This window comes from Lepidothrix coronata, unplaced genomic scaffold (genome assembly GCF_001604755.1).
Source record: "Lepidothrix coronata isolate B3197 unplaced genomic scaffold, Lepidothrix_coronata-1.0 Scaffold219, whole genome shotgun sequence".
NCBI classification, from domain to species: Eukaryota; Metazoa; Chordata; class Aves; order Passeriformes; family Pipridae; genus Lepidothrix; species Lepidothrix coronata.
The window spans coordinates 988,778-1,002,556 of record NW_016690399.1 but is presented as its reverse complement, the minus strand read 5'-3'; the positions used below and the strand labels follow the sequence as shown (position 1 = coordinate 1,002,556).

At 47.6% G+C, this 13,779-nt stretch overlaps 2 protein-coding genes across 5 annotated transcripts in view; one reads left to right on the top strand and one right to left on the bottom strand.

Annotated features, from left to right (window-relative positions):
- Nucleotides 1-5,677: 5,677 nt before the first annotated feature.
- Nucleotides 5,678-13,269, bottom strand: TMEM38A (transmembrane protein 38A). Of its 3 annotated transcripts, XM_017833686.1 has the most exons (7): nucleotides 13,131-13,242; nucleotides 11,496-11,574; nucleotides 10,856-11,012; nucleotides 9,236-9,420; nucleotides 8,632-8,719; nucleotides 8,415-8,532; nucleotides 5,678-7,710 (listed from the first exon to the last, which is right to left on the bottom strand). In XM_017833686.1, exons 3-7 carry the CDS (start codon nucleotides 10,999-11,001, stop codon nucleotides 7,480-7,482), a joined length of 768 nt encoding a protein of 255 aa, XP_017689175.1. In that variant the 5' UTR covers nucleotides 11,002-11,012; nucleotides 11,496-11,574; nucleotides 13,131-13,242; the 3' UTR covers nucleotides 5,678-7,479. The 3 variants fall into 3 exon arrangements, with proteins under 3 accessions (XP_017689175.1, XP_017689174.1, XP_017689176.1); XM_017833685.1 differs by lacking the exon at nucleotides 11,496-11,574 and having other exon boundaries at nucleotides 13,131-13,269; XM_017833687.1 differs by lacking the exon at nucleotides 11,496-11,574 and having other exon boundaries at nucleotides 13,142-13,260.
- The window catches only part of SMIM7 (small integral membrane protein 7), a 3,254-nt gene continuing 2,407 nt past the window's right edge, over nucleotides 12,933-13,779 (top strand). The window contains exon 1 of one of the 2 annotated variants that reach the window (XM_017833688.1): nucleotides 12,933-13,146. In XM_017833688.1, the coding sequence (XP_017689177.1) occupies nucleotides 12,956-13,146 (191 nt within the window). In that variant the 5' untranslated portion in view covers nucleotides 12,933-12,955. Of the gene's footprint in view, nucleotides 13,147-13,376; nucleotides 13,478-13,779 lie in introns of those variants that run through there. The other variant, XM_017833689.1, reaches the window with a different exon arrangement.

Below are 13,779 nucleotides of genomic sequence, written 5' to 3'. Positions count from 1 at the left end.
CTAAGGAGTCTTTCTGCTGTGCCTTTTGCAGCCGGACGTGTCTGTCTTGTATTGGCCTTTTTAGCCACCAGCGTGTTTATAACAAACGTGGGTAGAGACCTTTCCTGAATCTTCATTTGCGAAGCCCAGCCATGATGATGATGACTGCACTCCGTGGTGGTGGCAGTTTACACCCATCGGGAGGAAGGGCATTTCCAGGCAGAGCCAGATGGGAGGAATCGCCCTCTGTCCCCTTCTCCCTCCCCGTCTGAGGCGGCCCCTCACAGACCCGACAGCGCCCCCTGCCGGCCGGCCGAGCGCAACTGCCGCTCCCGCGCCTCCAGAGACCCGACAGCGCCCCCTGCCGGCCGCGAGCCGGGCACCGCAGCCCCGCCCCCGGCACCGCAGCCCCGCCCCCTGGTGCGACAGCGCCCCCTGCCGACCGTGGTTATCACCGCGCCGAGGGGCGAAAAATGACTTTAATTGTTTTATCGGTGCCATAAAACAATTGGGTGCGGGATCGCTGCTCGTTTTCTTTCGTTGTGTTACCTGTACCTATCTGTTCTCTAGTAAAGAGCTGTTATTTTTTCTTTCCCGCGCCTTTTCGCCTGGAGCGTCTTAATTTCAAAGTCATGGTTACTTGGGAGTAATTATTGATTACTTAGGAGTAATTATTGATTACTTAGGAGTAATTATTAATTACTTGGTTTTTCTCATATCCCGCCCTCCTTAGCAAACGCTTCTGCCTCGTTAAGCTGAGACAGTCAGGATGTTGCTGCTAACTAGAGTTGCCTCCTGCATAAGAAGAGCTGCTGCTTTGACGTATTTAGTCTCAGCAGTCACAATTTCAATATCCCCATTTTTTAAAATTTAATTTCTGTCTCTGGTTTCCCAATAAATCTCGTCCTGGAATAGGTTTAGGGGAGTTTGGCAAATAGAGAAAGGTGCCTGCACAGAAAGCTCCTGCTGTCCCTGTTGTGCCAAGAGTGATGCACCAACTGCACTTGAGAGATTCGAGGTAAGGTGTGGCATTGAAGGCACAGCAATACCCAGGCCGTGAGTATGAGCCTGTGCCCTGTCACTCCCTTCTGTCAAGCCGTGGGGAACCACCCCCAAAGGAGCAGCACATTTGAAAGTGTAGAAAGAAAAATGTAATCATTTACCAAAAAAAAAAAAGAAAGAAAAAAAAAGAAAAAGAAAGGAGATAAAAATCAGAAAGACTGTAGCAAATCCACCTCTTGTGTAGCTAATCCACCTCCTGAGGGATGCTTCAGTGGACAGGAGAATTCCAGTGATGGAATATGGCTGGCTGCTGCTCCTGGTTTTGTCATATAGTGCAGGACAACATCCTTGACCCTCCTGCTGCTCCCCAGGGTCAGGGTGTGCTGCTGCAGAACTCGCCCCAGGGGCAGTTGCTGAGCTCAAAAACTGCAGCTGTCAGCAGAGAACAAGTAGAGAAACCCCTCTTTGTCCAAATGCCCTTGGAATGCAGAGGGAGAGAAGGGACCTGGGGCAAACACCTCAGCAGAGGGGCCCTGGCAGAACAGGCATCTCCCCTCCTTTTCAGTGCCTTTCTTCCATGCTGCTGTTTTCCAATATTCCCAGCACGTTGCTGTCTCAGTTTGTATATAAATGTTTCTGCATGTGTTCAGGATGGCTCTTCCCATAAGGAATGCTGCCTCTTCCGTGGAACAGAGATGATGATCTACCAGCCAAGCAGATTCACTCACTCAGAACCACTTTCTGCTCCCCCATTTTCTCACAGGAGACCATAAATCTATAATTTCTGTGGATTTTTGCCTTTTGCAGGAAACTGAACTGAGAGAAAACCAGAATCAGCCAGAGCAGCTGCTGTGCTTTTCCTAGTTCTGCCATGAAATGAGATTTAAGAGGCTGGTGTCTATCCTTGGCTGTACCCTCTGTATCCCTCTGGCACACAGAGGAATAATTAATGAAAAATTAGTAATCTGTGTTTATGGGCTCCTTTTGCAGACAATATTTGATTAATCTCCACAGTCATCTACTCAAATAAGAAGAGATTAACCGACATCCTAATCTGTCATAAATCATACAGGCAGGGAGAGGAAGCTTTTACCTTGAGAGACAGACAGACAGAGCAGAGCCTACATTAGGGTTTAGCCTACATTGGTCTAAATCTAATTTAAGCCAACATTAGGACCCTAAAATCACGGAATTTTAGACTGTGCTTCAGAGGACTGTAATCTGTGATGTTGTTATGTGCTTCTCCCTCTGCATCTGCCTGTCACTGTTGCTCATCACACCAGTTCTTGTCTCTAGCAAAGAGAATCAGCTCACTCACTGATTCAGATGGTTGCAGGAGTCCTCAGCCTGCAGGGCTTTTTTTGGGGATGTCAAAATCTACCAGCTCCATTGAGAAGCATCAGGGGCTGGGATATTTGGGAAAGCAGGAGCTTGTTTTCTGCAGGAATGTCCCCTGTGATGGTGATGGTTTCCAGGGGAGCTGCTGCAAATTTGCAAATCAAAACCAAACAAAATCGACCTTTCCCCGGGACATTCTGGATTTCCTGAGGTTATAAAAACATTGAAGCCTCTAAACATATCAGACCTGTTTTTCTGCATTCCAGGGCTACAGCCTACCTGTACCCTAAGGCTAAGATGAAATCACTGTCTCACACAGTGATCTGTCCTTACATTCACAAGCTCTCTGAAAAATTCCCTCCCCAGATTTGCTTCGGGGGGACGTAAAGGAAACAGATGAGGAAATATTACAAATAGAACTTTTTCTGTGGATGCTCTGTGAAAGATGCAGATGCACAAGTGTAAAGGAGAGACCAGACTCCAAGGTATTCATGACTCAGCACCATCAACATCTTTTGGTCAGAGGTGGAGTTGAAGTGAGTAGCAGCTGTGAGTCAGGATGGCAGCGTGGGCTCTGGCATGACAGGGAACTGCTTTTCCCACTCTCTGCCTGTTCCATGAGCCACCAGCTCCCACCAGCTCGTTCACAGGCTGCTGCAGACCAGAGCAGGATTAAATTCTTGGCTGGGAGGTAATTTTGTGGGTGTTTAGCAAACAGTGTTGATGTCTGATCAGATTGAAACCCCTTTAATTGGCATTTCCTTATGGTGGATGAGCCCACAGGACAAAACAGATGCCTTGGGGCCAACAGAGCATCCTAAACAGGAAAATATCAACCCTCTGTACAGAGCATTTGGTATCAACAGCATGGTTTCTCCAGTGCTGGTGGTTTGCCTTGCCCATGTCCTGTTATCCTAGTAGGAATGTAAGGAGCTCACACTAAATCCAAACTGTCTTTAACAGCTTTCCAGAAAATGTTGCATAAATATATATTCCGATTTCTCATTATTTGGGCAAAGAACTAAAGTATCTTGGGAGAAAAATCTTTGTTGCAGCAGAAATCTGGGTATTTAAGGTGGTAGGAAATGCCATTTTCCAGCCTTGCCTTCCATATCATCCTGACCTGTGCCTTACAGCAGCCAATTACATCCATTAAGGAATAGCACAAGAACCATAAACCAGACAAAATAAATCTGTGCTACTGTGAAACACACATAAAGCTGTAATTTTTAATGCTTTTGTGAGCTCTTTAAAGCACCATGGAACAGGCTACAGGGAAAAGCAGGCATTTGGCAGCCAGTCACCTGGCAAGTGTTAAAAGGAACAATTTCAGTATCGCTCAGGAGATGGCCAAGGTGACATCCATCTCTACCCTCTGGGTCTTTCTGCTTCGCTGGATTATATAATTTGGTTATTCTTTGGACAAAATGTGCGAGAATGTACATATTGGCAACAATAACAACAGGAAAAAGGGAAACCAAGAACGCTGGTGGCTCTGCCTTGGTGCTTGATGTTCTAAAGCTTGTGTTGGCTTTGCCCTTTCCTTCACAAACTCTTCAGTACAGAAATTCTTTTCTTTGGCCTCCCCTTTTGGTTTCACCTCATTTGCTGTGCAGAATTATTAATGCTCTGTATTGAATTCTCTTATGGGGTTAGGGTTTTTTTCTACAAACACAGCAGTGCTGCAGAGCCTTCCCTGTCTCTCAGGCTTGATCTGCCACCATGGAAAAGCTGCAGGCACCAGGTTGGCTCTGTAACAGGAAAGGGAAACCTGACAAGCCACATGAAACGCTGAAACAGCAACTAAAACACTTGTTTTTCCCAGCAGGCACCCAGGGCCTCTTTGAGGATTAAACCTGCTGCTAAATTTAGCTGTGTCTCACTGGAGTTAGTATCAGAAGTTATCAGATCAGGACATCTCCCGGGGGAATGACGTGTGGCCCCTGGAAGTTTAAGCCCTGGCAGCTCCTCTCCTCCCTGGGCTGCAGCAGAGCTGGGAGCTGGGAACATTCTGTGGAGTGGGGATTCCTCAAAGGACGTGGTCCTGCTCTCATCAGCCTGTTCATTTACAGATCCTGAGCGAAATGATGACACTGAACTGGATGTCACAGCAGACCAGAATTGTTAAAAGCACCTGAAATGCTCTAATCCCCTTTTTTAGTTTAGTTTAGTTTTGTTTTTTTTTAATAGGCATAAGGCTTGCACTGACCTTTCCCACTGGTTGGGTCATGCAAACACTTTAAACCCTTCATTCCAAAGCAACTTAACACTCCCAACTGCTCTGATGAATTATGGAGTGTTAATAAACATTTTAAATTATTAAATCTGGGAGGAGACAAGTGAGACCCTTCAGAAAATAAATGACCCTTTGCAGATCCTCATTTAGTGCACCAGGTCAATTGACTGTGTCATGTTTTCCTCATCACCTTCATCTTGTGGCCTGGAAACAAGTTACTTCATCTCTCTAGGAAATGCCCAGCTCCATTTTCAGGCTGTTTGGAGCAGAGTCCCAAAGAAGAAAAGGTGTGGACAGGTCCAGTGGGACTTCCCAGAAGTGCAGGAGCAGCCCCGTGTCCCTGTGGTTATTGGCAGGTCCATCTCTGCTCCTGGGGATGAAGGACACCAGTCTGGAATTGTACCCGACTGCCAGTGCTGAGCCAGGGAAATTCCAGCCAGGTCCCATCTCCCTCACCAGGAAAGGCTTCACTAAATGGACCTTGTGACTCCTCTTTATGGCACTTATCTTCTCAATACTCCCCCCATTCCTGTTGGGTACTCTGAAGGTGTTCAGAGCTCAAATTTTAACATCCCTTGGAATATTTCTCGTGGTTGGAAGCTGTGATTTGACTCAGTCCAAAAGACTCTGAAGGGCAAGGACTCTTAGAGAGTCTCTGCACTTAGAGAGCAGAGCAGCAGTCAACAGGACCCACACTAAATATTCACATTCATGCAGAGCATTTTGATTTTTTTTCAGTTTTAAATACTAAAACTCCATAAAAATGCTGGAATGGGGGAGGGGGCTGTATATGTGTGTGTATATTTAGCAGTCCCAGGTGAGTGCTCTCCTCCCTCTTATAATGACAAAAGGAAAGACAGACAACAGGTACAAATGCCAAAGGAATCAGTTTCCTTATTTCTTTCCCTGAAACCTCAGGAAGTCTGGTTTGAGGCAACACTACAAACACCTTTTCCCATGTTATTTATAACATGCTCAGGCACAGCTGCAGGACATAAAGTCTGATCTCTCTCTTCAGAATGATTCTGTCATCGGGTCAAGGAGACTCAAAGTAGCTCAAGGAGCTTCTGTTTGGCTCCCGGGGCTGGGGAGGAAAAAAAGAAACACACGGATTTCCTCGACTGCCACCGGACAATCAGAGTCACTTCGCAATTTTTATTTGTTGATGGCTTCTATAAAACATAATTCCCCTTGGATCAGACAGCTCATAAAACATTTGGTGTCTCGTGCATGCTTGTGGTACATCAGGTTTCAGTAGAGCAGCATCTGCAGAACCAGCCAGTGGAGCTGTCAGGCAGAATTCCTGTTTTCTACTGCAGGGGAGGGGAACTCACAAAATTAAGGCACTGTCAAGCCCCAAACCCACAAACCATTTGACCTTCCAGACTGGCTTTCCTCTGATTGTGTATATATATATATATATATATTTATTTTTAATTAACCATCAGTTGCAATTGTGAACAGGGACACACACACACACACAAACAAAACCCCACTTTCCTTAAATCCTCCTGTTTCCATTCCCAGTTGGGAGGTGCCAGCAGCAGCCTCAGTGCTGGGGATGGGAAATGCTGCTCAACTGGGAGCCCAGTGCTTCATCCCCACGTGTGCCATCCTCACCATGGTGATTCCAGCCCTTGGATTATGCCACTTTTAAGGACAAAATCAGTTATAAGAACAGCTTAAAACTACTGCAAAAGCCAGTATTCACTAAGCAGAACATGAATGAGCTGACAGACTCCTCCTGAGCCATGCAAGGCATTGATTCTCCACTCACTGGGCACAAGCTGCATTCACAGACCAGTGGTTTGGCCCAAAGGGACCTACAAGGGGCAATCAGTATTTTCAGCTGGTGTGTTTTTAATCAGTCCTTTAAAGAAGTTTTAATGAGCTGGTGTGAAACCCACTGCTTCAGCCTTTCTATCTTAGTTCAAGGATATAGGAAACATTCCTTCCTGCATCCAGGGAGTGTCCAGGCTGTCCTTTAGGATCACTGCTACAAGAGCAAACCAGCACGTAGCTGTGGGCTTAAGACCCAAATTAGAAGTTCCAACCCTCTGTATAAAGATGCAACATTAAAAAAGCCAGATTCAGGTCCATGATTGAGGTGCCCTGGCAATTATAAATAAATAGTAATAAATACTTACACACACACTCTTCTTGTATCCCACAGGATTACAAACAAACCAGACCATGCTTCTCCCCTGGTTAAACAGGATCAGGTTTGAAGTGGGACACACAGTTTAGGACAGTGACAGTACCAACATATGGCACTGGGAGCACTTCACAGCTTCAGAGCTCTTGCAAACACAGACTGTCCATTAGAATCAGAGGGAACTGAGGTGAGAGGAACAGAGTTTGGCTCAGGCAAAGTCCTCATTGCATTTAAAATGTCACATTACTTGGAGATATGGCACATGTGGGAGCAAGGAAAAATCAGATCAGGCTCATAAGAGACCATTTAATTTCCTCAAGTATTAAATCTGATTTCCACACTGACTGTGTCTTAACAGTTTGTTGTTTTGGCAGACACCAGAAAGGTCAATGAAAACTCAAGGGAACTTACGAGTTGCAGGAGCACAAACCATTCCCTCCATTCATAAATAAACACAGTGAGAATATTTTTACATCAATTGAAAACGCTGCATCAAAATTGCTGACAGCTTGGGAACTGGCACCCACTTTATCACCCTGGCACAAAACCTACAAATCCCTGAATGTATGATCAGACTAGAGAGGCAGAGACCAAGCAGCAAGCACAGAGAGCAAAACTGAAATTCAGGAACCCGCCTGGCAGTGTCCTGGCTTCCACCTCTCCTCTGGAGCCTGAGGGAGAACGACTGGAGCACAAAGGAAGTCACGGGTGGCTTTGAGACTCAGCTCCGGAAGGGTTTTCTTGGCCTGTTTTCTGCGTCGTTGCTTTTCTATTCAGCTTTTTTTGCCTTCCTTTTCCTTGTGCCTTCATTGAGCTCCTCTTTCGACTTTGCAGGAGGAGGAGGAGGAGGAGGCGGGTGGGAAACCTCATGGGAGGCCCCGTGGTGGTCGTGGTGGTGGCCTGGGTGCCCACTGGAGACAGAGCCAAAGAGCACCGGGCAGACGAGGTTTTCCAGCGGAGCGAAGGGTGAGGCGTGCGAGTGAGTGGCCGTCATGAAAACCTGCCGGGCAACAGGGAAAACCTGGGAGTTAAGGATCACACACCCCAGCCAGGGAATACTGACCAGCTGGGACATTCCACTGACCCCAACTACAGTCCCCACTGCTCCATGACTTCGAGGCACAAGGGTCTTCTATCACCCTGCCTGTATGATGGACAATTTAGCCTTGAATGGCCTGAGCAGACCCTTCCAGGGATGTACAGCCAGTGCTGTGACCTACCTGCCTGCATCTTTAGGCACCTCTTAAAAGTTACACTCCACAGACTGTGAAGATAAAGTGCAGAGTGTTCACAGTATTTTCTGCATGTGCACATACAAAACGATGTAAAGAACTGAAACTACTTTAATTTCACCTGGAGATGATGAGAGGGAAAAGGGAAAAAATAACAAACAAACAAAACCCAACAAACTACATAAGAGCGTTTTTCCCATTTGATTTCTGTCATCAGACTGTGGGTTGTTTACCACTGCCTTCTCTCTTGGAAGACTGTATCATCTTCAAGAGTGAACTGAAACAGTCAAACCAAGAAACACAAGGATCTTTCACAGCCCCACCTGTATGATGGAGAATTTAGCCTTGAATGCCCCAAGCAGATTCTTCCTGGGATGTACAGCCTGTAAGTGGCTCAGGAATACCCTCAGTTTAGGTCTGTACCCGTTCTCTGGTTCTGTAATTTGTAGCATCAAACCTGCTGTGACCTTACCTTGCAAACAATCATGAACATGGTGAAAAAGAAGATGAGGTTGGCTTCAGAGATGGGGAGCCAGTGAGTCTGCTGCAGGGTGAAGAGGACTGTGCCATACAGACTGGCCTTTGTAGGGCTGAAGGAGAAAGAAGGAAGGTTTTCTGGGAGGTTTGCATCCAGCCCTGAATGGTTCTTTACATTCCACCCTTGCTCTGACCAAGGATTGCCTACTTACAAGGACATGTGAAGAATTTCATTTGTTTCTGGCTTCCAGACCCCACGCAGCAGTTGCTCAAAGTTAGACATCAGTGCCACACCAGAACCTGTGACACAGGAAAACCTGTCAAACAGCTGGAACTGCCACACCAGAGAGCTCTGCTGTCTGCTCTGGATCCTCAAGGGAGAAGGACAACCCAGGGGGGCAAAGGGTTCATGACATTCTTCCCAAATTTAAGAGTTAGCCTAAAACAACAGAGCAGGGCAAATGCTTTCTGGAATTTCCAGGGAAAGGGCATTTCCCTCTTCCATCAGCTGATGCTCAAGTGCTTGCTCCAAATAAAAGCTAAAAGAAAACTGCCTGGGCTGTTTCAACACTGACAAGTAGAACACAGCAGAACACAGGAGAAGGAATGAAGAATTCCTAAATGACTCCAGCCCTTCATGCCCCCCTGGAAGCTGGGTGATGACTCAGCTCTGCAAGCAGGAATAAATGCGCTGTGGGGAGCCCGAGTGACCCGGCTGAGCACGGCCAGCCTGCTGCTCGCTCTGAGCTTCCCTCCCAGCCCTCCCCAGGAGTTTGGATCCCTCCCTGCCGCCTTTGGGGGTCTCTCCTGTGTCACCTTTGACCCATCCCGTGGCCATCATGACGAACCACCCATGGTGGTAGAGGTGGTGAGCGTGGTGGACGCCGGCCGCGATCTTGCGCACTCGGACCACCTCCTTCATGGCCACGAAGACGAGCTTCACGGGCAGGAAGCTCACACACTTGTAGAAGAGGTTCATGGGGCAGAAGAATATCAAATACCTGCGGAAAAAACCACACAGAGTTTGAGGAGCCGTTGGTTTGTCCCGATCTGGGACACGCAGGGAGGAGCGGTGTGGCATTAGGCTGAGTTATGTCAGGTGGGAGTGAAGGAGAAGAAAGAAAAAACGTTCTTAATTTCCCAGCTGATTCTATAAAAAAGGAAAAAAATATTCTTAATTTCCCAGCTGATTCTATAAAAAAGGAAAAAAATGATCTTAATTTCATAGCTGATTATAGAAAAAAAGAAAAAAAGTTCTTAATTTCCCAGCTGATCCTATAAAAAAATAAAAAAATGATCTTAATTTCATAGCTGATTCTATAAAAAAGGAAAAATATTCTTAATTTCATAGCTGATTCTATAAAAAAAGAAAAAAAATGATCTTAATTTCCCAGCTGATTCTATAAAAAAGGAAGAAATATTCTTAATTTCATAGCTGATTCTATAAAAAAAAAGAAAAAAAGGTTCTTAATTTCCCATCTGATTGTTAAAAAAAAAAGGAAGGAAAGATTCTTAATTTCCCAGCTGATTCTACAAAAAAGAAAAAAATATTCTTAGTTTCATAGTTGATTCTATAAGAAAAAGAACAATTCTGAATTACATAACTGATTCTATAAAAAAGGAAAGAAAGATTCTTAATTTCATAGCTGGTTCTGTGAAAAAAGAGAAATTCTGAATTTCCCAGCTGATTCTATAGGAAACCAGCGTGCAACAAAGTCTCTCTACAGCAACAATTAATTGAGTTGCTATTAAATGGATTCAGGGAACTCCCACTACTGGTACTATTCTGTTTTGAATAAAAAACCCAACCATTTTAACTCAGAATCTTTTCAAATTTTACATCTTGTAGGGTCCAGAGGCATCAGAAGCTACACATACTGAAATTATAGTACAGACAGAGGACAGATATCCTCTTTTGCAGAAGATTGCCTGAAAGAATATCTTTCTTTTTATTTTCTTAAGCACAGAAAACCTGGTAGCTGAGGGATTCGCCCCAAGGCTTCTGTGTATGAACATTTCATTCATGTTTCCTATCAATGTTCATTCTGGCATGCAAAAGCACACTGAGGAAATCAAAGGTTAATTTGTGCACATTTCACTATCACAATGAATAAAATGCCCCCAAATCTTCAGGGAGGGCCACTCCTCTCTATGTGTGGTATCAGCTGTGGTTTGGCCCTGGCTCAGCAGCAGCTGCTATGAATAGAAGTGCCCAGCCCTTGGCCTGGCCCCAGCCCAGATAATCACAGCATTAGGCAACTGGGCAGGGAAACTGGGAGCTGGGGCCAGGAATGCAAAAGACTCAAAGTCTACCTCACCCCACCTCCCCTGTCCCCAGTTAATCCAAGCAGGATCATTCCCTAACAGAACATCTCCCTCCCCACCAGAGGGCTGTTCCCAGCCAGCGCTGCCCGGGGTGAAGGGGAAGGGACTCACCAAACTGCCGTGGCCAGGATGACACTGGAGTTGTTACTGAAGTACCCAAGAGGTGCCTCTCCAAGCAGCAGAGCAGCCAGGATGTAACTCCCGAAGCAGTGGAGCATCGCGCAGAGCCAGGAGGCAAAAGGGCTCTTCCGAGACATCTCCACGGCTCCTGGGAAGCAAGTTGGAAATCACAGAATCATCCAGGTTGGAAGAGACCGTCAAGATCATAGAATCATAGAATCAGCTGGGTTGGAAGGGACCTTCGAGATCATCAAGTCCAACCCTTGAGATCCACCCAGTCCAACCTTCAGCGAGAAGATGAATCCAGCAAAGAAGCAGAAACTTCAAGACCCGCTAAGAAAGAGGCTTGAGGGGCATGTTCTCCCACAAAGTAAGTCAAGGAAAAGTGCTTGTAAAACAAGATGCCAAAGTGTGTGTTCTGTGAAGCCCAAGCAAGTAGCAGAGATTGCCAAGAAATGGTAAGTGTGATCACAGCCTGCAGGCCCCCCCTGAAGGTTTCACATTCATTAGGAGTTTATGAACTGAGAGTTTCTCTCCTTTATGTGCTGCTACTTCCTGCAACCAGAAAGAACATTTCTTCCCTCAAAATCAATGTCTTTTCACAGTCTAAAAATAAAATGCATACTAGTACCATTCTCTTCATCGCTTCAACCTAGGTGCCCTCTAGAATTCATGAACAATCTGTTCAGCTCTTTCATTCATAAGATAACCTGTAAAAATAGAATAGGAATTCTTAATCTTTATTTGAAAGAAGATGTTTTGAGGATTCTTCCCCACTCCTGTGCTAGGCTGGGAATACCCTTTGAAAATACAATGAGATATTAAAAGAGTGTTACTATTTGTTAATACATCGTGGTCTCCTCCCACAACCTTTTTTAAATTCCTGTAGCCATTTTCATCCGCCTTTGTACTCCTTCAGGGAAATCTCCCAATAACATCAATCCTGTGAGATCGTTTCATCGCCTTAAACAGCTCCAAAGTCCTTTGTGCAGCATTTCAGAGACAAAACTCTGTTCAGTGAGCCAGGAACAGGCAGTCAAGAGAGAGAATGATCAGATGTTGTATCAAGGCGACTACCTGGCCCATCTTAAACAGCAGTAAGTGCCAGAGCTGTGAGAGCTCAGGCTCTTCTATCCCCAGGACATTTGAACCAGCTGAAAACAGGGAGACAGCTGCAACAGCCGAGACATGAAACTGGTTCTATAGGAACCTGTGGTTTAGCTTGAGGCTTAAATTTAGTAACACTTGTTTTTCTTTGGCTCCACGAAGCCCTGCTGTCTCCAAGGAGGAAACAGGACGGTTCTGTCCCAACACTGATCTTCGGGAGCTGTGGGATGGAGCACTGCAGGAATCCAGGGAAAAGCACACCCCAGCCTTATCCAGCCCCAGTGGATTCCTGGGCTTGCATACATTTAAAAGGCTATTTTTGTGAGAGCTGCCTGTTAACTGTTCCCTTCAGGACTTAATGCTGGAAGACAGCTGGAAGTGATCAGGCCTCGGAAAACCCAGCACTTGTTTACAGGGAGTTTAACTAGAACAGAGCGTGGATTGTGCAGCACAAGAGACCACACAAGGGGGGGGGCTTGAAAATCATACCCAAGCGTGGGGTTGTTTTTTTTCCCCTCAGTTGCTGGGCAGTTACAGCTCAACTGCTCAGAACAGAGCACGGGGAGTGCTCACGGCATCAAAAATACGCAGAGAAAGTGGCATTTGGAACAGAGTGAGGTGCAGCCGGACTGTGACAACGCAGAAAGTGAAAGCCAAGGCGCAGATCTATCGATCCGTGCAAGATAAGCCCGAGGGAACAAACAAAGCAAGGTCAGTTGTGGTGCCTGAGAACAGATCAGGGCACGGTCCAGAGGGTGGGAAAATTCCAAGGTTCTCCTTACAGCCTTTTCGTATATAAATACGAGGAAGGCACTGCCAGAAAAATATTCAAGCCCAGGGGCTGCAACGCTCAGTCCCGGGGTAGCAGCAGAGAAGTGACCGAACTCAAAACACCTCAGCGCGCTCGGAACCCAACCGCAAACAAAACGCGAGATTTGTTTTCCGAAAATCACGAGTCACGAGTTGGCGGGGGGTGGCGGGGGGATGTCCCGCTTTATATTTAGACACAGGTGTCCGAGCCGCGACAACGCGACACCCCGAGCGCCCGTGAGGGGAGAGCGGGCAGGGGGGAATGGGGCCCGTTCGCGCCGCAGAACGCGGGGTCTGCGCGGGCACAGCGCGTCCCCCCCGTGTCCCCCGGGCCAAGGGCCGCACTCACCGGGCTCGTACTTGAGGTAGAGGACGGAGACGATGAAATAGGCGGTGTCGAAGAGCGGGAAGACGGGCAGGGAGGCGAAGGCGGCCGCCAGCTCCCCGAGGGGCAGCGCGTCCGACAGCTCCATGGCGGCCGGGCCCGGTCACGGCTCCTCCGCAGGCCCCGCTCGCTGCCCGGGCCGGGGCCGCGGGATCTGTGCCCGGTTCGCTCCTCGGGCGCGGAGCCGCCCCGGCCAGCGCAGGCGCCGCCGGTGCCGAGCAGCGCCCGCCCCTTCCCTTTCCCCTCCCGCTGCCCCGGAATTCCGCCAGCGGAGCCGCCGCAGCCATGATCGGGGACCTGCTGCTCTGCGGGTACCGGGGACGGGGAGCGGGGGCGGCTCGGCCGGGTCTGCCCGGCCCGGACGTGCCTGACCGTGACCCCGGCCCCTTCCCCGTCTTCTCTTTCCCGTCCCCGTCTCCATCCCCCATCCCGTTTTCCCATTCTCCCCTTCCCCGTCCACTCTCCCGTCCCCCTTCCCCATCCCTCTTCCCCATCCCTCTTCCCCGTCCACCTTCTCGGTCACTTACCCATTCCCCTTCCCCGTCCCCCTCTCCATTCCCCTTCCCTATCCCTTCTCCCCATCTCTCCATGCCTGTCCCCATCTCCCCATGCC

Excerpts from the sequence above, each read along its gene's own strand:
- TMEM38A (XM_017833685.1), bottom strand. The coding sequence starts at position 13,254 with ATGGAGCTGTCGGACGCGCTGCCCCTCGGGGAGCTGGCGGCCGCCTTC. Across the intron at positions 11,013-13,130 it reads CTACCTCAAGTACGAGCCCG|GAGCCGTGGAGATGTCTCGG; the intron begins GTGAGTGCGGCC and ends CTTGCTTCCCAG. Across the intron at positions 8,720-9,235 it reads GGCCACGGGATGGGTCAAAG|GTTCTGGTGTGGCACTGATG; the intron begins GTGACACAGGAG and ends CCTGTGTCACAG.